Source organism: Equus quagga, chromosome 15, assembly GCF_021613505.1.
Source record: "Equus quagga isolate Etosha38 chromosome 15, UCLA_HA_Equagga_1.0, whole genome shotgun sequence".
In the NCBI taxonomy this organism is placed as follows: domain Eukaryota; kingdom Metazoa; phylum Chordata; class Mammalia; order Perissodactyla; family Equidae; genus Equus; species Equus quagga.
Window position 1 is genome coordinate 46,647,711 of NC_060281.1, and position 26,204 is coordinate 46,673,914.

A 26,204-nucleotide genomic window follows, 5' to 3' on the forward strand; every position below is an offset into this window, starting at 1 on the left:
TAAAGAGTGACGTGTAATGGTGGTTAGTTTGTTCTGTCTACTAAGTGCATCAACAGAACTTAGGAATGTTTAGCATTCCCTTTCAGAGTCTAGTGTGGTTCTTACAAATTAGGTGGACACTTAATAAACTTAAAACTTAGTTCAAGCTAATCATATAAAACTGATGAACCATTGAGCTGCCATTCCAGTGACCCCCACTATCTGGAACACTTCTGAGAATTAAGAAGTAAAAATGGCCTCTAAATAGGAAAAATCCGTAAGTAAAGCTCATACACTTTACTTTTAGAAGCATGTTGGCCCCTTGACATCGCATAAATGCATTTTTAGTAGCAGTTAAACTAGATAGGTTAGCTAGTTCCCAGCTAACAGGATATTATTGAGGTAGTGCAGGGTATTATTAGGCTTGTATAAATATGTACAGTGATGGCAGTATAGCAAGAGGAAAAACAAACACTAAAATCCAATGAACTGCACTTAAAAATAGCCTGAGCCCACTTAAGTTTTGGAACAGATTGGTCTGTACACTTTAAATTTTCTTTAAGGATAAGTTCAACACAGTGTCTCTCCTTTAAAAAAAAAAAAAGATTGAATTATGATAAGCAGAAATTGAGTGTTAAAACATTTGGAGAAACATTCTATCAAAAGTGATTTGCAGTGTTTTTGGTGTATAAAGATGAGATTTTAAGTTATCTGAGATATTTGCTTTTATGGGATGCTTTTACATTTGGGAATGTTAATTAAATATAGAATTAATGTTGCCTAATTTCATAGACCCTGGTTGAGACAAAGTAACTGTAAACTATAATTTTGTCATTTCAATCTATCCACACATATATATACTTTGCTTGTATTTTATCAGCTATGAGTTCATATTTAAGAAAACAGGTTCTGGAGTCAGATCTGTTTGAATCTCACTTCTTTATTAGTTATGAAGCTGAACAAATAACCTCTCTGAGCTTTAGTTTCCTCTTGTATTCATGAATAGTTATTGAGCAACTCCTGCGCACCATGCACTGTTTTAGGAGTTAGGGATACATCACTGGACACAGCAGGGTCAAAAAAAAAAATCCCTGTCCTCACGGAACTGACTTTCTGGTTGAGAGAGACTGACAATAAATAACAGAATAATAATAGTACCTATATTTTAGAGGTTTTTTCCAAGATTAAGGTAATGCATATAAAGTTTTCTATCTGTAGTGTGGAATGAATGTGGGCATCTATTTTCAGTGTTTGAATCTTGACTTCACATGACTTAGTCTTCTGTTAGGATAAAATTAAGTTTGTTGAGTGTATTAGTCATCTCAAAAATTGATAACTTTTCATTGATATTGAATACATTAATTTAATACTGTTGAAGTGTGTAGAGGAGTAGAGGGATGGCAGTTAATCTCATCAGTGTCTGTATTCTGCTTTCCTTTCCAACAGCCACCAAAAAAGACATCCAAAAGGGAAAAAGCTAAACAGAAAGCCACTCCTAAAAGTAAAAAATCTATAAAAAGTGCTAACGTTAAGAAAGCAGATAGCAGCACCACCAAGAAGAATCAAAACAGTTCCAAAAAAGGTATGTTAGAAATGACACGTTTTCAGCAACTGTAAAGATAGAAATTATGTGCTGTAACAAACATAATTTTTAAGTGTGTGTGGAAAATAGGCAAATTGCAAAGAACATTGGGGGGGGAGTGGTATATAGTTTTTTTTAATAATTTTTCAAAATTGACAAAAATTTCAATGCATGCTTTATTTATAGAGTTGTGATTTATGATTTTTTTAATATAATATCCCTTTGAAAATCTGGTGAATGTTTACAGAGTTCTTCCCAATCTGTCTTGAACGTTACTTTGCTATGTAAGAAAAATATTTATTCACATGTAATAAAACCTTACTTTTAGAAAGTGAATCTGAGGATAGTTCAGATGATGAACCTTTAATTAAAAAATTGAAGAAACCTCCAACAGATGAAGAGTTAAAGGAAACAGTAAAGAAATTATTGGCCAATGCTAACTTGGAGGAAGTCACAATGAAGCAGATTTGCAAAGAGGTAATTGGACAAGTGCTTATATCATTTTGATTTTATTTAAAAAATCCTCTTACCCATCCTTCACTTCAAAGCTAGATTCTTGTGTGCATTCATTCATTGAACAAATATTTATTGAACTCTGCTACATGTCAGGCACTCTTACAGGTGCTGGGATACCACATTAAATAAAATAGTCAAGGTCTTTCTCCTGTTGGAGTTATTTCATAAATAGCATTAGAATGTATACAGTGAATAAAGTTAAAGTGATACGTTCCAAACTGCATAAGAAACTTTCTTTTCCTGATCTGAAAACTTTTTATTGATGCATCCTTAGATTCTGTTAGTTAAAAAAAATAGAATCTCATGGACCACTTTATTTTTAGTGTTACTCTGGTAAATGAGATGTTATAGATTAGGTTCTTAGCTCAAACTTTTGTGAAGTTCTTCTCATACTTCTCTGGAAATAAAATGATTGAGTTTTGATTATGATTCCAAAGAAATTCCATACCCTAGATCAAAATTGGGAGATTTTAGAATCTAGTTTCTTATGATAGAATGAAATTAAAATTTGAAATTTACCAAAGGTGAAATATTCTGTACTTTTTTAAGACATTGATTATTGTTTTGTTTATTCATTCACCATCCACTGAGTCTCTACAACACATCAGACGCTGGGATAGATGTTAGAGGTAGAGCTAGAGAAGCCATTACTTGGCTTTTGGGGGCTTAGTGTATAGTGGGATAGAAAAAGACCACTGTTTCAGTAATTAGAGTACAACAGTAGGTGAGGGCTCTGTAAAAGGAGTGCAGAAGGTGCTACACCACCACAGAACAGAAAGTGCCTACTTGGGATCAAGAGGAGGGAAGGGGGTTGGGGAGTCTGGAAAAGCATCTTGGAAGAGATCTTAGAGCATCAGCTGTTCCATACAATTAAGGGACATGGACACAGTTACATAAAGTATGACAAATAATGACAGCAAGGAATAGTAATTAGTTTAACGTGGCTGAAGACTAGAGTTGAAAGGAAGTCTTCACAGAAGTTAGGAAAGAATACTAACGAGTTTTGCAGATCGTATATATTTAGGGTGTGGTTTTCTTACAGAGTTTGGTATTCTTGAAACTAATGGGGAATTGGGAGGCTAGGTAGATAATTGACAGCTGTTTGGCAGGGAAATAACCCAATCAGATTTTTATTTTTTATGAGTCATCCTACATGCATCAAGAAGGACAAACTGGTGAAGAATGTGACAAAAGGCAAGAAACCCAGTTTATGTCATAATCAAAGTTACAGGGTTGCCATAATCCAAGTCAGAAATCAAGGGAGCCTGATCAGAGGTTGCTTCAGTGTGGGTGTAAGGGCTTTGAGTGCATTAATCCTAATAGGGAATAGAACAAAAGGTATACTTTGTGAGGAAAAGATGACTTTTGTTCTAGACGATTTGAGATGGGGTGCTTAGAACATCCAAGTGGGAGAAATTGTGAACATTGTAATTCTCCAATTAGGAGAGAAACCTTGACGAGGATGTAGCTGGGAGGTAAAACCAGAAGTATAGATAAGGTAGCCCAAGGAAGAAGATAAAAGGTGAGAAAAGCGAAGGACAGAGTCCTGGAGCCTGTGAACATCACAGTTGAGAAGTAATTTTAATTTCTGCAAAATGTAAGAAATTGTAGAATCAGAGTAGTAGAAGGAAGGCCAGCAAGAGTGGTGCTGTGAAAGCCAGGAGAAGAGCGAGTTTCAAGAAGGGGCAAGAGTAGTGCCAATTAAGAAGAGGTAATTAACTTACGTGAGACAGTGGGCAATGGCTATGGAAAGGCAGTTCACAGAAAAAAATAAATGACCTGTAAACATATGAAAACACACTCAACCTTCCCTACTAATCAGGAAGATAGAAATTAAAAGGAAATATTTTTGCTCATCAGCTTGACCAAAACTATGAAGATTGACAGTTTTCATGGTTGGCAAGAATATAAGGAAACAGGTACTCTCATGCAAACCACCTCTTTGGAGAACAATTAGGTATTATCTTAAAATTTAAATTACAAATACCTTTTAACCTAGCGATTCCATTTCTAGGTCTCTATCCTAAAGACATAGTCACATCTGCACAAAGTTATTACAATAATGCTCAGCGTGTCTGTAATTTTGAAAAATCAGAAACAACCTAAATGATCATGGATAGGGAAATGGTTAAACTGGTACATCCGTATTTTTGGAATACTTTGTAGCAGTTCAAAAGAACATGGAAACATTTTCCAGGTATTGTCAAATTTTTTAAACATAAAGAATATTACCCAATTTATGTAAATATAGGAAAACTATATTGCCATTGATATATTTATGCATTTGTTTATAAACTCATTTTTAAAGGTCTGGACGATTATAGACCAAACTGATACCTGGTTTCCTTAGGGGAGAGGGATGAGGGTAGAATGGAGGGGAAATTGAAGGGAAACTCGTTTTATCCATTTGATGGTTTTTGTGAATACATTTGTGTAATTTTTAAAAGGGACTATTAATAACATGAAGAGGTCAGGTGAGAAGGACTTGAGGGAGTTTTTTTGGACTCAGCAGTTGGGAGATAATTTTCACATAGAAATTTTGAGGGGTGGTAAATGTAAGGGTTATTTACTTTTGGATTGAGAATTAATGAATAGTAAGGGAAGTGAATGAATTAAACCTTCTGTTTTTAGCAACTTACTTTAGAAGGGAAGTTGTTAAATGGGGATATTAGTTTGTAAAATATTTTTGAAGAAGGAAAGAGAGAGAAAGCGTGTGTTAGGCCGAAGGGACAGTGCTGTGAAAGGAGGAGAAGCCAAAGATAAGGAGAGTTGAGGGATGCGTCCTTGCAGAAGTGAAGGAAACGGGTAATATTGGTGAATCCAGATACAAATAAACTGGAGGGGAAGCAGTATGTCAGAAAGGCGAAGGAATTCATAAAAATGACTTCTTGGCTGAGAGCAAGACTGTGGGACACTTGAGTGGGGAGGAAATTGTCCTTGATGGGAATGAAAGGAGGACCTGATCAGACATACTTGGGATTGCTGGGGAGGCTTTGACATTGAATACCATGAACTTAAAACAGGACCACTGTTTTCAAAGTTGTTATATTTTCCCACAGCAGTCTTGTGTCTGGGCTTAACCATGGAAAAGACAGTAATTAGACCAATTCAGGATTAGAGTTTTGCAGAGAAAGAACAGTAGCCATAGTAATTTCAATGATTGACTATATTTGCAGAGGTTGCCAAATCCATCTTACCACCTGTTTTTATAAATAAAGTTTATTGCAACACAGCCACACCCATTCATTTAAGTCTTATCTACGGCAGCTTTCATGCCACAATGGCATAATGGAGTAGTTGCGACAAACTGTCACTGGAAAAGCTGACACCATTTACTATCTGGTCCTTTACAGAAGTTTGCTGATCTTGAACTCTACCGCAGGAGTGAAGCCAGCAAGGTGCTTACAGATTGTGAGCATATGGAAAGTCAGGACTAGAAGTCATTGGGAAGTCAAGCAGCAGGTATCAGGTTGACAAAAGAGAGGGAAATTTAGAGAATAAAACTTTAGGAGTAGAGGACTCCTGAGACCACCTGGATCTCAGTGATTTAACTTTGGGGAGGTGACTGAGCAGTGGAGTAGAGGCTCAAGTTCATCAGAGTTCAAGCTGAGGAATTGTGAGTGATGTTGGATGACGTAACAGAGAAGAGGGTATCCCTGAAAAACAGCTTGCAGACAACCTACCAATATAAAGAACTTAGTCCACTTGACTAAATAAAGTCTGTCTAGATGGATTGATCCATGATCTAGCCTCATCCATGTTTACTGTTCATTCAGCTGAGACTCTCAGTTTATAAAAAGACTGAGAATGTTTGTATGCTAGTTTTTTCTGCTCTGTATACAATATTTTTAAAACTACTCACTTGTAATAGAATTTTATAGGGTGAACCAGCGTACTGTTAGAACGTACGCGCAGCTATTTGTACTTAGCATACATTTCTTCTTTATCCAGAGAGAATATTGGGTTTTTTAATCTACTTTTTAATATTATTTTTCCTTTTTACTATAGGTGTATGAAAATTATCCTGCTTATGATTTAACTGAAAGAAAAGAGTTCATAAAAACAACTGTTAAAGAGGTAAACATATCCACCTTTTCCAACTGATCATTTTGGACATATAAGACAAAAGAAATTATGTATATCAAATACTGCCTATTTTTCAAAATATTCATTCAGGTCACAAAATATCACATTTGATCCTCAAATTTACTCACAATAGATGGTGGAAGATATGTTCATCCCCATTTTAGAGCTTGAAAATAGTCTGAACTTTAGTGACAAAAGCTGACCTCAGATTAAGATGCGGGCTCACGGTGTGCACGGGTACTATCTCTGAGCAGCTCACACGACGACTTGAGCACTTATTCCTGTCCACCACTCAAAGGCAGGACAAGAGCCACAGTAGCTATAGTTTTATATCAATCCCAACTGATTTCCCAAGGTCACAGTAGTAAAATAGAGGTTAGAAAATGAAATAAGGTTTTGATTTATGTGTACTTAATATTGTATGTCGGGTATGGGAAAATGATGTTTCTCTTTCGTTACAGCTAATTTCTTGAGATGGAGGACAGAGACCGATGACTTGTTCTCATGGATTTAAAGATCTGATTTATACCATTATACCAGCAAAGAGAATGTATTTCCTTTTCTAAATCCTTGCAAGCATTGTGTTGGTAGAACTTCCTGCTGACCTTTTTATCTTGAGTGTTAGGTAAATTTGAGTTTGCAGTTTTAAATTGCATTTCTATGCAGTTTTCAGTTTAAAATTTTGCATGGCAGTAATTATTCCTTGCTTTTATAGTTGTATTTTGTACATTTTGGATTTCTTTATATAAGGTCATAGATTCTTGAACTGTTGTAGTTTTTAGTGCGCTTAATATTAGCTTGTTTAAGACATACTTTTAATCAAGTAGAACAGAAACTATTATAACTGGCATTTATACATGCAGAGAGTATTACAGTATTTAGTATATGAAATATTTTGAATACACATCTCTCAGTGTAAAAACTCAGTGGGAGTGTGTTCATCATATTAAAAATATACGAGCTTTAGCAGTCCAGATGACTAAATTGGAACTTTTCTCCTGCATGTGTATATATGTCAGATTGTCAGCATGACAAAAGTGACAGATATTATTTTTGTATTTTTAAAAACAAATTTGTTGTATATAAAGTTTTTTTATTTCTTTTGTGCAGATCAATTTTTAAACTCATAGAGGTAGGTATCTTTACAGTTAAAAACTATGAAATGTCAGTGTTCAGCCAGATGGTATGATGGAGCAGTGAAAGTCAGAATTCAGTGAAGAAAACGCTGAAGGAACTGATAGTTCTCTGCTTTGCCTTGAAAGTGTCATCAATTTGTAGTTTTAGTGTTAACTCTGCAAGTGTCTGTAGATACATTTTATATAGGGGCTAGACCAAAATCACACATCAGAACTTCACCAATTTGAGAAAGAGTGAGATTAAGTATAAGCACATTTGGCTTATAGTGAACTGATTTTTATTAACTGCTTTTGCCCATATAAAATGCTGATATTTACAGGAAACCTGGCCATCTTTATAATTATGGTAAAAGTACCAGGTACAATGACCGAAGAAGATAACGTGTAGGCAATAGTGGATATCTTGACAAAGTATTTCTCAAAAGTGATAATAGACTTATTTTTAACATTAAAGAAATGTAATGTATTTGTGGAATCAGGGCTGTGGGGTTTTAAATTTTGTCCAATCAAGATTGTAGGTGATCAACATATGGATCCCTCCTGAAAAAGAATAATTTTGTCTTTTAAATTGACTGTCTTAATCAGTTATTAAATCTCTGAATTTTAAAATAAAACATGCTGCTTATGAGAGAATTAGGCCTTTAACAAACCAATTGAGTGTTTAAGATAAAAATATCTTTGCATCATAGAAATGATCTATGTTGACCATTAGGTATTTTCACAGGTTTGATTGTCTCTTGGTAAAGTTGCTAAGACATTGGAGAAATGGTATAGTTAATACAAATGAATGGAATGAAAAACAGACTTAAGAATTGGCCTTTGATTTTAAATATTTAATTTGTTCTTATAAACCTTGTCAATAAAAATAATAAACCAGTGATCTTGTCTCTTACATTTGATATCTTATTACAGGTTTCTATGGCATTTCCCCCTCTGAGGATTTTGGAACAAGGATTTTTAACTAACTGAATTTAGCCCCACAGCCTCTACAATGTGGATAACTTGAGTGATAACTGACCACTTTTACTTTGAATAAATACACTACAAGGAAATTGCTAGGAAAATTTGAAGCGATCTCACAAAACTATCAAGTTGGTCAAGGCTAACAGTTGTTTATTTTATGACTATTTACTTGCAAAGGGATAAGTGGTAATGCTTGTGACCTAAAAAGTGTCAAGAAGGTTTCGAGGTGAGGGGAGTGAGTTGGTGTATGTAAAAGGCAGTGAAGATGTCCCTGTGCTATAAGAGTGTGTTCACTACAGTGCACAGTGTGTTTGAAAAACAAGTCTAGTTTTTATTAAGCAGTTTTATACAGCCAGCTCTTCACAATCTGCAGTTAAAATATTGTGTAGTCACTGCTACTCAATTACAGAATCTTCAGACAACAGTGAAAACATACTCAAAGTAACTCAAGAATAAAAGTACCGTGGTTCCTTAAAGAACAAAATGTCAAATGAAGTATGTCACTTGAGACAAGAAATGAGGTTTTTTAAATACACATTTGCCATAAAGTCGGTTTCTCTTTAGTTTGCTTGTAACACAGGACAAGTTTAAGTGCCCAGATACTAAAGTAATAATTTACTGCGAACCGTTTCAAACTTTAAATATTTTGCATTTATCACTTAACACATGCTATTCTTTAAACATTTGAATACATAACACTTTAAAGCAGAATATTTCCCAGTCAGTACCAATGAGTTTCATCAGGTAAGCTAACCTAACATTTCCCTGCATTAACTTTGAAACTAATAAACCGCTATTTGTTTTCTCTCACTTGGATCATACTTTGATGGGGAGGGAGGTGTATCTGAACTGTCTAAAGCTCACCGTACATTCTCTGCATAAAATACTATTTCTACTTATAAGCTGACATTTTAAATTTTAAAAATACCTAATATTTTGAAAAGTGGCTTTAAAGTCATTTTGAGTCCCTTTTTTAAGCAGACCAATATAACTGAAAGAATTGTTCAAAGACTTTTTAAAACAAAAGCACTTAAGTTAGCCACCATATTTCTAACCTGTAAACTGAAGTTTCTTGGCAAGATAAGCATCCTGAAGACCCCGAAACCGATGGATTTTAAATGATGTATTTTTTTGTCGTGAGTGAAAAAAGGAAAAAGTATTTGCCATGTTCTCAGGCTTTTAAGATATGGCTTATAAAAGGTGTAATATTTACCAGGATAGCTCACATTTTTCTGCAGTTTTCCAGTGGACCTGCCTATGGAATACTGAAAACATAATTCTGTAGAAAATACTCCTACAGGTTGAATCAGTTATTTTTAAAAGAGGCAGTGCAGAGGCTTTATGTTATCTGACAAGATCTTTTTGCCAGTGGTTGCCAAAATTAAGGCTGTTTAAAGTGTGCTATCAGCTTAAACTTGGCTCTAAGAAAAATAGCCATATTTGTCTACAGTATGAAGACCACACCACCTCTACCCCATTCTCAATGACACAACACCTATGCTGTTTAAGGAATGGAAAATTTTGCTGTTTTGCCAATGAGTGCACAAATCTAAGCTTTTGTCACAAAAGATACCTGAATTTAAATTTCTTTTGAACACCCAATGGGAAGAAATATGTACAATATAAAATAGTCTAGAAACTTCATTTACCTTTGACTGAAGAGTTTGTGCAGTATCCAAAAAGGAAAATTTCTATCTAAATTTTAAGTAAAAGCTCAATATTGGAGCTATATAAAAACCGTAAGGCTCATTGGCAAAGATACTGATAAACTGTCATAGAAGAAAAATACATGGCTTAAATGTGGTTTTTTTAGTGATTCCTGCTTGACTGACTTGGATTCTCAACGTGTGAAAATAAATCAGCCAAACCAAATGTCAAATTTAAAGGGCCTCTCCAACCATGGAAGAATCATATCCAAGGTCTTAATTTAAGGTTATATTCTGCCTTATTCTGAAATCCAGAAGATTTAGCACTAGTCAGGCCTGTGGAAAATGCAATTAAATATAAGTGCTTATAAAAGGATTCTTGGATCTAGTGCTTTCAGAGTAGTGAAATGGGTTTACATTATCATACCACCTTACAAACATTTCTGTTTTGCTATCCAGAGAGGGTTTTTTTGATTTTATGAAAGTGAGGTTTAATGTGTTTCAAACTTCCCATTTGGGGGAGAGAAGAAAGCTGAGTCCAGACGAATTCTATTTAAAATGCTGCAATCTTGCTTGCTTCTCGAACGCCACTCAAATATGCACCTGTAACTGTCTGTGGAAAATGCCTGTTTGTTGCCTGTAAAAAAAAAAAAATGCATAATTTGAGATCATGTATAAGGAATTCAGATAATAAGCAAAAGGTTATAAAAGCTTATACTTCCTCTGATCATCCTAAAATAAAGATTGATGTCACTCCTGTGCGCTCATATTCACAATCTACTCACCCATCATAGCACTTGAACTTTTCTGGTTATCTCACCATGCTTCACCAAATTCATTCATTCTACAATATATTCAGCACTCCTCTGAAGTACTGTGCGGCATTGATTAAGATATTATCTATATATGCCAGGTACTAGAATTAAGAAGAATGAATAAGGCACAGTCCCTCCCATCAGACAAGTCATCTAGCTACGAGAATCAGTGATAAATGAAACAAGCACAAAAGTGAATCACAATTCATCCACGGGTGGAGTTTTGCTAGACGGGTGGAACAAAAGGATAGAGGGCTGAGTTACTCAAAGGACAGCCTCGTTCAACAGGAAGAGAAAAGACAAATGGTGAGAACTGTCAATGGGAGAACCTCACTCAAGGAGGTGATAGTGGGAGAGCAAGAACCAAATCAGGACAGGAAAGTAAGTCTTGAGTCAGTGACTGTGAGGAGGTAACCAAGACAAGGTCTGGGACGTGGCTTTGGGGAAGAGTAGCTGCAGTGGAGTTGAGCAGGTCAAAGAAAATGGAAGGGTAAGAAGTTCCATGTGAACTAATTTAGGTTCTGTGTCATCTAAAGTGATGGCTGAGCTGGAAGGGGAAACATCCAGGTGTCAAAGATTTCAATAAATGGGAGAATGATCAGGAGGTCAGCAGGAACACAATTATTAGAATGGCAGTGACAGAAACCTTAAAGAAATGTGTTTTATAAGAAGGTGAAGTAACAACTATCAAAGCAGCAAAGGAAAGCAAAAAAGGTTCTAGAGCTTGCTCATGGCCGTCCAGCACATCAGCCTACTACAGCCATCTCTTAGAAGCGTTGACAGTTGCCTGCCATGTAGCCATCTGGCTCTGTTCCTACAAAGTTGGCTCATCAGAGGCCTAGGAATAAGCAAAGATAGGAGGTTTTAAAATGTTCTTTTGTCATCATTCAAAAATTACGAAGAGAAAAATACACTATTTTAGAAGAAAACTAGCAGATGGTGTAATCCCAAACTATTATACACAAAGCACGAAAGAACACTGAGAATTCACTATAAGTTTGGGGGTGGGGTGGGATGGGGAGATGATAAAAGCAAGCAAACTCACTCCAAAGAATTCTTTCCAAATTTCAGCCATTGGAGGCATCAGGAACCATGGAGGTAGAGGTGTGGCACGGGTGAAAACTAAGGATTAATGATGGAAGAGCAATTTGGGCCCTCACCAGGTTCCCCACTCCCACGGGCTACAAACCCCCAGGAGACTGAGGTAGAGGGCAGAGGTGAGGCGCCAAACAAAACGGCGAGTGGGTCAAGTCTTTATAACCAAGAGCAAGGCTTCCAGCTCCCAGAATCCCAGGAGCTGAGCATCCACCATGCAAACAAGAGAAACTACATGTTCCCAGAGAAAAGAGCTACAGATAGATACTGATGTTTGGGGATCCAACCACCCATTGATAAGTTTGCTGGAACTTTCAACTGGCTTTTTAAAAAATTCCTCACTCAGGGGCCAGCCTGTTGGTGTAGTGGTTAAGTTTGCACATTCCACTTCACTGGCCCAGGGTTTGCTGGTTTGGAGACCTATGCACCACTTGTCAAGCCATACTGTGGCAGGCTTCCCACATATAAAATAGAGGAAGATGGGCACAGATGTTAGTTCAGGGCCAATCTTCCTCAGCAAAAAAAGGAGGACTGGCAGCGGATGTTAGCTCAGGGATAATCTTCCTCAAAAAAAAAAAAAAAGAAAAAAAACCTCACTCAAATCTAAGCAGACAGTCAAGGATTGGATACTTGGACATGTGGGAGGCAGAGGCTAAAGGAAACAAAAAAGGAACTCTGAAGAGCCACACAAGGAACAAGTCATGGAGCAAGAAGAGGAAGCTACCAATAAAGGAAAATACTCTGAGAACACTAAGCGCTCATTAAGTAAAAGAGCCAAAATTTTAAAAGTCAATTCAAGGATTGGAAGACAAAAAATCTTCTTACAACAAAAGTAGAATGAGCAATAGTAAAGAAAAGAAAATAAGATACAAATTCAAGAGTTCCAATATATATAGTAGAAGATCTAGAAAGAAGAAAAAGAAATGGGAGAAAATGATCAAAAGTAAAAAAATCTCAGAATGAAGGACAAGAGCTTCTAGACTACAAGGAGTCAAAACAAAAGGCACAGAAGAGATCAGAAATCAAAACGGCAAAACATTTCTTAACAGAAGTAAACCGAGAAAGAAGAAAAGCCACTCATTAGGATGGCTAACTGAAAATAACAAGAGTGGTGGAGGCGGAGAAATGAGAACGCTTGCTCACTGCTGGTGGGAATGTACAATGGTTCAGCTGCTGTGGAAACCAATGCAGTGGTTCCTCAAAACATCAAACATAGAATGAATATACAATGAAGCAATTCCACTTCTGGGTAGATACCCTAAAGAACCGAAAGGAGGTTCGTGAAAGATATTTGTACACCCACGTTCATAGCAACATTATTCACAATAGCCAAAACGGTGGAAGCAACTCAAGTGTCCATGACGATGAATGGATAAACAAATGTGATATATATACATATATTATTTAGTCTTAAAAAAGAGGATATTCTGACACATGCCACAACATAGATGAACCTTGAGGATATTATGCTAAGTGAAATAAGCCAGTCCCATAAGGACAAATACTGCATGATTCCACTTAGATGAGTCCCTAAAACAAATCCATCGAGACAGGAGGTAAAGTGGTGGCTGCCAGGGACTGGTGGAGGGGAAATGAGGAGCTGTCTAATGGGTACAGAGTTTCAGTTTTGCAGGACAAAAAGTTCCAGAGATGGATAATGGTGACGGTCACACAACAATGTGATCGTATTTAATGCCACTGAACGGTACACTTAAAAACAGTTAAGATGGCCCACCTAATGTTATGTGTAGTTTACTACAATTTTTAAAATAAATTAAAAAAGAAAGAAGAGGGATCTAGAAAATAAAACTTTGACTCTGGAAAGTGCTAAGGAGGAGTTCCAGGAGGACACCGTGCAGGAGCCCCGGAGTCACCCAGTGCAGACTGGAGCAAAGGGACGAGGATGCCAGGAAGCGGGGTTTCAAAAGACGGAGCGAACAAGCCAGCTCACTAGGATTCAACTGTGATTCAAAGACGACCAGAGGATGGGGAGGCTGGAGGAGAGGTACGAAAAGAATTAAGCTAATGATGGGGCCGGCCTGGTGGTGGAGCGGTTAAGTTCGCACATTCTGTTTCTCGGTGGCCCTGGGTTCGCCGGTTCAGTGCCCGGGTGAGGACACAGCACCGCTTGGCAAAAGCCATGCTGTGGTAGGCGTCCCACAAATAGAGTAGAGGAAGATGGGCATGGATGTTAGCTCAGGGCGAGTCTTCCTCAGCAAAAAGAGGAGGATTGGCAGTAGTTAGCTCAGGTCTAATCTTCCTCAAAAAAAAAAAAAAGCTAATGAGAAAAGGGCCATTATGACTGTCAAGAAAACAGAAAACTGTCAGAAAGAAATCAATGAACACCTCCTTGGTTCAACGGTAAGCAACACTGACACAGCCACGTTCCATAAACACTGATACCAACTGAATTAAAAGAGTGAAATAACCATGTTGCCAAAAGACAATGGGCTAAATCTTCAGCCTGATAGGAAGTCAGTAGATTACGTATAACTTGTTAAATCAGAAGACAACAATATAAATATTTTAAAACATGAAGTAAATTCCAGAAGAAACAGCAGAGAGAGTTAAAAATGGCTGCTCTGGAGACAGCTCTTACGGCTTAGTGGTTAAAGTTTGGTGCTCTCGCTGCTTCAGTGGGCCAGGTTCAATTCTCAGGCACAGACCTACACCACTCTGTTAGCGGCCATGCTGTGCTGGTGGCCCACATACCAAAAAAAATAGGGGAAGATTGGCATGGATGTTAGCTAAGGGCCAGTCTTCCTCAGCAAAAAAAAAGTAAAGAAAAAGAAGAGAGGAAGATCAGGAACAGATGTTAGTTCAGGGCAAATCTTTCCCAGCAAAAAAAAACAACAAAAACAAAAAACCTTGCTCTCTATATATGTAGACAAAAGCATATCTTAAAACAATGGCTGCACTGGGAGTTTGAGAAGGATGTTGAGAGGGTATCTGCTGTTTATTGTCATAAGATTTTTCATAGTATTTGACTGCTTTTAAACTCTGGACATGGATTACTTTAATTAAAAGAGAAGAATCAAAATAAAAATAATTGGGTTCAGGATTCTGATACACACCTCACCAGCAAAGAAGACTGCTCCTTGTATTTCCTCAGCAATGATATCATAGGCCTCACCACTCCCACCTGTCTTCACAAAACTGTAGGCCATCTGGATCCAGGGGTCCGAGCTCCACCGAGTGACAAAATACTTCGTGGGATCTGGGACTTCCTGCGTCAAATAGAAGGAATCATAAAACAGGATCAAGAAGGGACTCAGACGTGCTGCGACTCCAAGTGTAAACCTACAGTCCTCCCTCCCTCTAGAAAATGAGTTGATTCGGAAACAGCAGTTCTCAGGAGGCTCCTCCTACCTCCTTGCAGCTCCACCCAGGCCCGTTACTTAAATGTGCACCATCCTCTATCGCCTGCCCAAACTCTGCAACCTCCCCCCACGCACACCTCCTCGCTTCTCCACTTCATCCTGCGTCTCCTAGACGCATTCCCCTGCCTACCACGGGCCATCGCCAAGGGCTAAGGGTGCTGACACCCCCTTTCCCACCGCCGGGCATGTGCTGCAGAGACGGAGGGAAAGGGGTCTCTGGGCCACAGGAGGAGAGGGAAGTCTGGGGACCTCCCTAGACCTTCAGGATCATGACACGCGCCTCACCAACAAAAAACATCGTTCCTTGTGTTTCTTTAGCTGCTTCTCCACGAAACAGCTATTATTACAAAGATATCTTTCATACTAAGTTTCAAATAATTTTGTAGGCTGGCCTCTGACAAGCACCACCATGAAAAATATTTCTATGGAAACTGTGTCTTAAGTTCCAAAGAACTACTTTAGAAACAATTTTTGGACAAAAGCCCCAAGCTAGGGACTACTGTGAGATATAATCACATCATGCAAAATAAGCAACACCCCCGGGTGCCTTTCTCTAATTTATGTAAATTTTGAGTCATTTCACTTCTTTCTACTTCTGCTCCTTTATTTGAAAAAGATACATGCTACATCATTTATAAATCTCCAGAGATTGCAAGATTTAGTAAACTGACTAAATATAAAATATAAATTGACTAAATATAAAAATATAAAGTACCTTGGGCTCCTTGGAGAAAAGACAGAAAAGGGACTGGCTGCAGATGTGGGGTACGAGAAAATGCTGGACAATATCCCGTTAAAAGGGAAGTTGTCACCAAAGCCTGCTAGGGTTTGGGTAAATACAGAATCCATGGAAAATGCTGAGCCTTTTACATCCTTAGAAAAAAAGGGGTGTGCATGATGCGAGAAAAAAGGAAGACGACAGTGTGAAAGGAGGTATGGGGTATTGTGGGCTGCACTGTGTCCCCCTAAAATTCCTACGTTGAAGCTGTAACCTCCAGTACCTCATCATGTGACTGTATTCGACAAAGGACGGCTAAGTCAAAATGGGGTCGTTACGGTGGGCCTTAATCCAGCATGACTGGTTGCCTTATAAGAGGAGGAGATTAGGACACAGACACACACAGAGGGGTGACCATGAGAGGGCACAGCGAGAACGCAGCCATCTGTGAGCCAAGGAGAGAGACTTCAGTAGAAACCAAGCCTGCTGACATCTTGATCCTGGACTTCTAGGCTCAGAATTGTGAGAAAATAAATTTCCACTGTTGAAAGCACCCAGCCTGTGGTCTTTTGTCACGGCAGCTGGAGCTGACTAATCCGGGGGGAAAGTCGGATAATGGGAGAAGGAATAACATTGCCCACTGCCTTGGCTCTTTTCCTCGTCAGGAACGATGGGGGCTTCGGGATCCCAGCACTCTGGAGAGCACACTAAGTTAACAGCAAGCACGTCTTTCTCCTGTCAACGAGGTCTCTCTGACCTGCTCCTTGAACAGCTCCCGCAGGGTAGCCATGCACTGCTGCAAGACCTGCTTGTCGTCCAGGTTCCTAACGGACGCCACCGCCTCCCCAGCCACCACTGACATCAACACGCTGTGCTTCTTCTGGAGATGCGAAACGAAAAAGCAGTTTACACTTTTTGCTTTGGGTACAGAAGTCTCCAAACGCACGGCTCCCAATGCATAAGGAGCTCATCCTCACAAGTTAAGTTTCATTATTTCCTACTGTCCCTTTTCCTCGTTTTCACCACCAGTCCATTTTCCTCACAAACACTCATTGTTCATCTATACATTTTATTGTTCCCTGCTGAAAAAACTCGGGAAGTGGTAAAAACATCCAACTGCCGGTGCCCTTGGCTTTTCCCTTATAAGAACTTGTTTTAGAACAAGTAGAACGAGGTTGAGAAGGCAAGTCTGTAGATAAGATAATGGAAAAAACCACCTCAAGTGGTAAAGAAAGTTTGCCCTTGGCTCCCAGGTGAAACCTTTTAAGATTAAGTTTCTTGGAAGGAGAGAAAGAAGGAAACAACTGTGACTGTGGCGTGACATCACCACTGCCAGAGCTTTCAAGTCCTGGGCATGCCCTCCCCTCTTCCTCCTCCTCCCACCAATCACACCTCCTGACACCAGGACCCACCCCCACCAGAGCTCCCTGGAGGACCCCTGGAGAGGACTTTTCAAGGACCACTCATGACTGTGTTGTCACCAGCTCTCCTTCAGAGGAATTCCTCTATCAGCCTGAAACAACGGTTTCCACAAGCGACTAATTCATTTCCCAGGGACCAATGTTAGTCCTTCAAGAAAATATGGCCGACACTGGGGCTCCGTTCCTCTAGGAAATCTCCCAGTCCAAGTATCCTCCCAGAGTATAAACATACACCCAGCATGTCCACGATGTCCATTAGATCCTGCGCTTGACACCTGAGTAATTACCAAACCAACTTCCGAACTGTAATGAGGGGATTAAAACCACATTTGACCCATCATTTTACCTGGGGATCCATGTCATAGAATACAGCAAAAAGCCCTCGCTTGCTGGCACTAGGAGGAACGTGACCAAAAAAGTCAGCCCCTTGAACTTTATTGTCCCAAAATCTGTAAGGAAATTGCAAGGCAATCTGGAAAGTGAGAAGAGAAAGATGGTTAAGAGTTTCTTGAACCAAAAGCACAGCAATCTCTAATAAGCAACCTATAGCTCTTAACTAAAACTGTGTTCGAAAATCAAACCAAAATCCCTTTCCATTCTCCTACCTCCTCTGTTCTCTCTGAGCATCTGGGTTTTCATGCCCTTCAGTCTTGTTCGCTCACAGATAATGGTGGGGCCCAATGACAACCTCTAGGCTATTCTGAAGATGCAAAGCATTCCCGAGACTTGGTCTTGAAGCTCACGTCTCTAAGACAAATTCTTACTATTCATAGGTCTGCCAGGATCTACTCCAACCCTAGCAGACTCTGCTAAAGGAGATTTTAAAAGCAGAAGTAAAACACTTTCCTCAGAGGGGCCATTTAGTGGAGGGTAGACATGAAAGGCAGAAAAAAAAAAAAAAAAGAATTGCTCATTTATATGCCAAATTCAAATTTTGAATAACAAGATTCCTCTCCTAAAGTCAAAACTCACAGACCTCAGCCAGCTCTCCTCCTTTGGTCTTGATAATATCCTTTTGTATTCTTCATGAACAATTATTCCAATGAAAAGGAAATCTTTGAATTTTATTCGGGATGAAAAATTACCCACTACTTCCCAATGTCAGAAGTTAAGGAACTCCTGTCATCTGAGATGAATCTCTTTACTTCTGAGGCTTAAATAACTCATTCACCTTTTCAATGATGCCTGCGCCTAAGCTGTTGATAGCCTTCATCTTCTTGTCTGACAACGGTGGGTTAAACTGGATGGCCCCTTTCTGCAGTAAGGCCAGTGGTACAGTGACTAATACCTGTGGGAAATAATTAACAGTTAACACACAAATAGCAACTGAACCTAACACCACAACTACTCAGTGGGTTCATTTCTAGGAAAACAACACCTAAAGAACACTCTTCTCTATTGCCAGGCATAAGACTGCCAACATCCCATGTTGCTATACTGGGAGGAACGAAGGCTGCCATGTACAATTGTACAGACTGTCCACTGCATGCGGCTGCCTGGCTGAGTGGAAGGGACATCCAATGGAGGAATATGAATAAAGGTCTTGATGGTTAATACTAACCCTGGGTAAGGACAGTCAACAGAACCCCATCCTGAAAAGCAGTGCTATAAGAGGAAACGGCCCTAAACAGAGTCGGGAGAAGTAGATTTGCGTGTCATTCCTGACACTTCCTAATGCGTGGCTAATACCCGCCACTCTTCTCTGCCAAACATCTATAAAAAGAAGGGAATATTTGCCCCTCAAAGGATTGCGGTAACGCCTAAACTAAAACACTTACAATATACATAAATATGCTTCATAAAGGGTAAACATTAGAGATTATTATAATCATGAAAAGCCACATGAAATTTTTTTTCGAGGAAGTAGTTTATTGCAGTCGCAAATGGCTTACAGAATCATTTAGGAGGGCAAAAGATGCAGGTGCTAGGCTGAGCTTGAGAATCTCTCTCAAAGTCACGCCACACAACCAGGCCATCAAAGAGAGCTGCTGTCTTTCCATATAATCAAGAAATTTCTGGCTCCAGAACTACGTTGCCATTGCCACAATCAGGAGCCATGAGCACCAGAATCATGTCACATATAGAACACCCTGCACCAGCAAAACAGCCGCCTGGTGCCCGGACTCTCTTGCAGTTCCTGAGTGACCCTGGCAGCTCTACTCCCCGGTGCAGAGGAACCCAACACCACGACCACTGTGCTTGTCAGCAGAGGCAGCAGAAGTGAGGCAAAGCCACACCACACCTTCCAAGTCTCATGAAGCGCATCTGACTGGCTGGACCTAATTCATATTTAGAACCTCAGCTGCAAAGGAGTCTGGGAAGTGTGTGTGTTTTCCATCATCTGCAGTACAGGATAACACACTATGATGAGAGTGGCATGGGGACGAACACCAAGCCCCGTATCTATCCTAGCCTTCATCACAGATTTAGTAGATTTGGCTTAAACCTCAATTCCAGGACCATAGGAAGTTCCGAGTTCTTCCTGTGATTTTGTTACTATTTTCTGCCACCTGAAAATTCCATAGAGTATAAAACATGTTCTCCATCTTCCATCTGGTTATAGATAACAGCCACCATGCAACCCCCCCAACAAAAAAAGAGGAGCAACTACTCTCTTGGATACATAAGAACTGCAAGGAAATAAGACCTAGATATTTTAATGACAAAAAAGCTTTCAAAAGCACATGAACTTAGGTAAACAAGTAGGCAAAAGACATAAACATACCCTGGGAAGGAACTACAGCTAGCTCTCAGCGGAGGCAGCCTGGAGTGAATTACAGTGTGTCAAATGTTTATCGGCATATCACGTTGGGTTGGAAATCTTTCACTTATAGGCTGGGGAAACTTCCAATTCAGACAGTGTGATGTGTCCTGACTAGCATAAAAACAAAAATACCTGCTTTACACATTTCAGAGCAGGTTGGGAAACAGCCTGAAGCTACGCCCTAGGATCTCTGGAGAGCCAGAAGACAAAGAAAGCAGAGCACATGGCCTGTCCAGGGTCAGGCAAGGAAGGTCAGCAGGGTAAGGGGGACTAGTGCTGTCCTGGACGCCAAGAGGAAGGGTCACAGAATAACAGGGTTGGAGCCACCAGCTAACTTGAAGTTTTAAAAAGGTGTATTTAAAAAGAAGTTACCACTAGGAAGAACTTTAGACAGGAACCTGATTCTCATCTCAGGACTCACGGACAAGGACACTGTGGCCCAGGGGGCCTCCACTCTGGCCGCATGTTGGGATCACTTGGGAAGCTTTACAAACAGGCCCAGCCCCATTCAGGGACAATCTCTGCAGGGTGGGGCTCTGCAACCCTTCTTGTTAAGCACCTCCCAGGTGATTCGCACACGCAGCCCCGTTGAGAACCTCATCAACCCCTACAGCTAGTCCAAAGGCTACACTATCACTACTAACTATTCAGCTAGTTAATGGCAGGATTAACAGGAGAACCCATGCCCCTGGACTCACACACTACAGCACATCCACCTCTGTATGAATATCAAGGACTGTGAAATATTTGAACAGGTGATAGTTCGTCAATTCCACATTTTGGTAATCACCTCAGACATACCTGAACTTAAACTTAGGACGTTTATTATCTCCCTCCAACCCAAGTAAGCACCTTTGTTGTCCAACAATATAGAAATCCCAGTATGACTTCACATATTACATGACAGCACCTTTCACTGTCCACTTATTTAAGCTGTTTACCAAAAACTCAAATGATAGGAAAGTACTCCTGCCAGTTTCAAAATGAAAATATGGAGCTTTCTCTATTTGAAAAATTGTTTCATGGTAAAACAAACAAACAACACCAACTTGGAAAGCAGTGAATTAAACAAAGTAAAGTCGGTTCTTATCTGAACTTTATTTATCTGAACTAAGCAAAATAAGTTTTTTAAATGCAGGACTCCTCAGAGCCTTTAATATGCTCATATTTAACCCTAAAAGCCGACAGTAGTACACAATACTTTTCCAAACTTATCTGGCCAAAGAATTTCTTTTCTTGTTCAACTCTCAGGACTAACGTGCCATAGAACCCATTTTGAGAAACTCTATTCAGAATTCCATCTGCCATGAACCTATATAGTGTTAGATTAATTAAACCAGATTTGCACATCCACACACAATGAAGCAGAGACAGACAACTCTTCAGAGGTCAAAGGCAAACTGCTTGGTGGAAAAAACTGTCTTCCTGCCCTCAGGCCCTCGGCTGCAGCTAGTAAAATTCTAGGCCTTACCTTCTGGGCTGCACATCCTGTCCCATCGGTGGTGGTCACTTGCACTTCATCTCCAGAATAATCAATACTCTGTACCTGCTCCAGAAAAAGAATGATGACAAACATAATGAGGGAGAGAACCATATGATCCAGAAGCCTTTCCAATTCTCCTGTGATGTGCGTTTCCCTCCCCACGGCTATGGGGAATCATTTCCCAGCATTCAGAGCTCTCAACAACAGTTACAGCTTACTTCAGGGAACTACCACAGCCATTAATAGTTATCCACACTATGTCAGAAAATGGAAAACCTTTATAATACAGTGTAAAAGGAAATATGCATATAAACAAATACCTCTATGATTCTAACGAGGTACAATACAAATGCATAGGGACAAAGAGTGAAGGGAAAATTTAAAAGTGAAAATAATTGCATTGGGTCAGGGAGGTTGTAAGCAACTTGAACGCTATATTATTAAGGAAAATACTTTTGAGCCACTGCTGTTTCCAAACAGCAGCAGGCACCTAACTGACATGGACAATGCTGCTGCCCACTGGCTACCATGTACCACAAAAGTCCCTGCAGACACGGCTGGACATCAAAGTAAGCGCCTGTCTCCTGTGTAACCCACATGCCCCCAACTTCACATCCTTCACAAACAAGGCCCACCCAGAGCCCCCCACAGCTGTCCACACTCACTGGAGACTTGAGCCGAATGTCTAGTCCTTCGGCCAGCTTTTCAATGATGACAGAGTAGCCTGGAGTTAGGAGAGTGTGGTCACCAGCAAACTGGGCAAAGAATTCATTGTGGTCCCAGGAGCGAGCTGACACCTGGGACACAACAGGAGAGGACGGGAACAGAAAAGGTCATGTAAATCCTTCAGCCTGCGCCTCAGGGACAATAAAGGAGCTCAAGGGGAAAAAAGCCATCCAAGGCAGGAGGGCAGGGCTGCCTAGGCACAGGACAAAATATGAAGGACAGAGGGGACAAACAGACAACCCGGTGGATACCACTGTCAGGAGCAAGAAATCTCTCGATAACACACAGGAAAGCTTATTTTAGAACAAAAGGTAGATATGATTTGGACATGGGCACCATTCCTTAATAAAAATAAATATTGTATTATATATCAACTTGGAAAGGAGAATTCTACGGGAGTAAAATTGCACTTGATCAGTTCCACAGAGAAACATGCCAACTATTTGTCTTCAACATGGAATCTCTCTAGAGGCTGAAATGCAGCGTGATTTTGGAAAACATTGTTATTCCAACTGTAGTGAAGAACTGAATGGAAAGGGAGGGGTCCTGCAGAGGACAATTCACTCAGGAATCATCCGTGGAGCCTCTATGCATAATAGACAATATCTGAGTATCAAGACCACAGTTGGTTAAATGAGTTGGGCAAGTTTAAATTTATTTTAGCAAGACAAACAGACCATAACTGCAAGGACACTCTATTTTGGTTTCTTGAGAGCAGTGTTTTCAGACCACGGTTCCACAGAAATGCCTCAAGAGCCTCTGTGGGGCCAAGGAAGCAGTGAAGGCACAGGGCTGCTGGTCCCTCCCTGATTCAGCCCAACCGGCCCTCTCCCTGTATTGGGTTTTACATGTTGAGCTTCTTCACAGGCAGTATTGGAAGAAACCTTTCTCTTTCTCTTGTTTTTTTTTTTTTTTTGGCTTGAGGAAGACTGTCCCTGAGCTAACATCTGTGCCAATTTTCCTCTATTTTATGTGGGACTCCACCACAGCACAGCTTGATGAGCGGCGTTGTAGGTCCGCACCTGGAATCCGAACCAGCAAAGGCCAGGCCGCCAAGCAGAGTGTGAGGACTTAACCACTACGCCACTGGGCCAGCCTCTCTCTTGCTTTTTTTTAAAAGAAATATTCAAAACCACTTTGGGGTAATAAGCTCTAAAGTGGTGGTTTTCAAACTTGTAAGCAGTAGTACCACTGTTTCCTGTTTATCCAAACCAGCCCAAGGTTCAATATTTAAATATATAAAATACACGTACATACACCAAAAACAAGCATTTTTGAAGCACGTGTTTCACAAAACCCAGTCACACCTGATGGAGGTTGCTGCCACAGGCGTATTCCAGGTTACTGAGATGGAACTGGAGCACCTGTTCTTCCAGGTCACTGAACTGGATACCAGACTCCTTAATAAAAGCTTTGTAGATCTCCTCTATCTTTTCTGTAAGGGAATGGATCAAAGCAGGAAAAAAACATTATTCTCTACTTCCTCACCCTTTGCTTTCAACCTCCTGCACCCCACAAAACCCCAAACTTCCAAAGTCCTCTCCCAAGTAAACAGGAGGAAAAGGCTATCTTGATAAGGTTGGTTTCTCTCAGGAATTAAACGCCTATCCTAACTGGAGACAAAAGTATGTAGGTTCTATATCTTAACCATGTTTCACATCTGCTTAGTTGAGAAACTGTTTCTTCTTTTGCTCAAGACATAGAAGTACCCCCTGCACATATAAAGACACACACACACACAGAGGGCTCCCATGCCCCTTCTGGTCCCACTGTCCTCAGCTTAAAGTCACGTGCTTAAAGCATCTCGCCTCAACTAAGACATCTATAGTAGACTGACGACTGGCAGTATCATCCCCCAACAAGAATATTCCTCTATGGACTTTTGTCACATCAGCCCTCTGCCTCAATACCTTTAATTACTGGTTCTCCACTGCCTATGCAATAAGTTCCAAAACCCACAGCCAGACAACATGAGCACATTTTTAGCCTTCCCAAAGATAGCAACTACTACCTGCCCACTTACAGGCTCCGCTGTGCTGCCGCTCAATCTTTTCCCGGTAAATTCCAACCCTGTAAGGTCTGCTACTACCACTCACCTCACCGGACTGCCCTTCCCCACCCAATCCCATCCATCCTGTACAGCCCAGCATCACCTGCAAGCTTCGGGAATCACACCTTTGTTATCGATCCCAGCACATATCTATCCCATGCAGCTGGAACTTTCAATTACAGATACACAAGCCCTGTGATATCATTCCAACTGTCATCCTAGATTCCTTTATTTGGAGTGTGGAGGGGAGGCTCAAGTCTCACAAATTATAAGCATCTTAGCACAGATTACTTCTTCATATCTCCCCAGTGATGACAACCATCCAACACATAGGTTGCGGACTCAAAGCTTCTATAAAGTATTGTGCACCTGCTTGACTCAAAACAGAACTGAACATCAGTTAACTTCTTTTGGACAACTCAAGGTTCTCACTAAAATTTTCAATGCTTACACTAGATTGTAATAGGGGGACGTCCACAGCACCTCTGGATTTGAGCCTAGCTTCTGCCCCTACACCACTGGGCCTGTCTGCCACTTTCAGTACTTTTCTGTAGCAGTGCCATTCCTGCCTCCTGCTATGCGGTTTCTATTTTCCTTTAGGTTTTGTAGAGGTTTGGAAAGAACCAAGATTGCTGGAATAGTACATAAAATTAAGTACAAACAGACTGAGAGAAGACATAATGTGATTTTTATGTAAATAATATTTAAAAGCTTTAGTACATATGCTTTGCAAAATTAACTCTAGCCTCTTAGTATTTATGTTTTGTTTTTTTCAGCTAAGTGCTAATAAGATAGATCTTAGTCAGATACTGCCAGGCAGGCTATAACTATAACCTTATATAGAGATGTGTGCACTATTATTAAAACTTTAAAAAAAATATATTAAAAAGATGAAACAACTACTTACACAGTAGTGTTGCTGATCTTCCCTTAATAACATTTCTTAAGTAAGGCCAAGACAAAGCAGTATTATTAACTTTTTTATCGGTGACCCCAAAAGAAGTGTAATGAAAAACCCCATCCAGTGACTACTACACATGTGCAAAACACTAACCAAATTCTGAGAACACCCTGCAAGTCAGCCTATCAACTGTCTTCAATTCCAGAAAATTCAACAGCTCACCACCTGGTCTGGACACTCCCACATTTGATTAAATATCCCTGCTGACCCCAGTAAATCTCTGACAATGGTCTGTTACGGTTCATCTGTCAACACTTACTAAGAGCGATTAGAATGTGAGTCAGTCTCAGAGGTGGTGGGTGGAGGTAGCTGAGGGACGGATAAAAAGAAGAGACAGTCCCCGCTACTGAGAAGCGTACTCCAAACAGAGATGGAGTATACACTAGGATGGAGAATTGAGAACTCTTGCAAAGAAATGTACAGTTGAAGAAAATCAGCATCTTGCAAATTGAGTTCATATAATCACACTTTAAGAAACTCCGACAGGGCTCCAAGAACTTCAAGTGAATACACTCAGGTCATAAAATTGTAGGGTAAATAAATAAATATCAATTTAAAAGTAAATCTATCTAAGGGTAAAATCTATCACACTAAAGCTGGCACCATCATGGAAATGAGTCATTAGAGACAGTCAAGTTTTCTAAAGGGTTGTGGTTAATATTATCCATTGAGCACCAAAGCCTACAGATTTTGCATTAAAATTCTTAAATTATAATACACATTCTTGCATTCTTAAACAAAACATACTGAAAAAATCTTAACCTAAAAGGAAAAGAGAAGAAATCCTGGCATACAGAAACCTTTATCTAGGAAAAGACATTATGGGGTGACAATTCACATAGGGTTTACCACGTTTCCTTAAAAGTAAGTTCCTCCAGGAAAT

General features: G+C 39.8%; 2 protein-coding genes across 3 annotated transcripts in view; one reads left to right on the plus strand and one right to left on the minus strand.

Moving 5' to 3' along the window:
- DEK (DEK proto-oncogene) overlaps nucleotides 1-8,180 on the plus strand; it is a 36,711-nt gene extending 28,531 nt beyond the window's left edge. The window contains exons 8-11 of the mRNA XM_046641000.1: nucleotides 1,426-1,561; nucleotides 1,890-2,038; nucleotides 6,086-6,154; nucleotides 6,625-8,180. Of these exons, the coding sequence (XP_046496956.1) occupies nucleotides 1,426-1,561; nucleotides 1,890-2,038; nucleotides 6,086-6,154; nucleotides 6,625-6,636 (366 nt within the window). The 3' untranslated portion in view covers nucleotides 6,637-8,180. The remainder of the gene's footprint in view (nucleotides 1-1,425; nucleotides 1,562-1,889; nucleotides 2,039-6,085; nucleotides 6,155-6,624) is intronic.
- Nucleotides 7,244-26,204, minus strand: part of KDM1B (lysine demethylase 1B) — a 48,893-nt gene continuing 29,932 nt past the window's right edge. For both annotated transcript variants that reach the window (XM_046640840.1, XM_046640842.1), the window contains 8 exons: nucleotides 23,618-23,745; nucleotides 22,250-22,381; nucleotides 21,573-21,647; nucleotides 18,509-18,625; nucleotides 17,684-17,809; nucleotides 16,674-16,796; nucleotides 14,893-15,045; nucleotides 7,244-10,545 (listed from right to left, as the gene is read on the minus strand). In XM_046640840.1, the coding sequence (XP_046496796.1) occupies nucleotides 10,462-10,545; nucleotides 14,893-15,045; nucleotides 16,674-16,796; nucleotides 17,684-17,809; nucleotides 18,509-18,625; nucleotides 21,573-21,647; nucleotides 22,250-22,381; nucleotides 23,618-23,745 (938 nt within the window). In that variant the 3' untranslated portion in view covers nucleotides 7,244-10,461. The remainder of the gene's footprint in view (nucleotides 10,546-14,892; nucleotides 15,046-16,673; nucleotides 16,797-17,683; nucleotides 17,810-18,508; nucleotides 18,626-21,572; nucleotides 21,648-22,249; nucleotides 22,382-23,617; nucleotides 23,746-26,204) is intronic.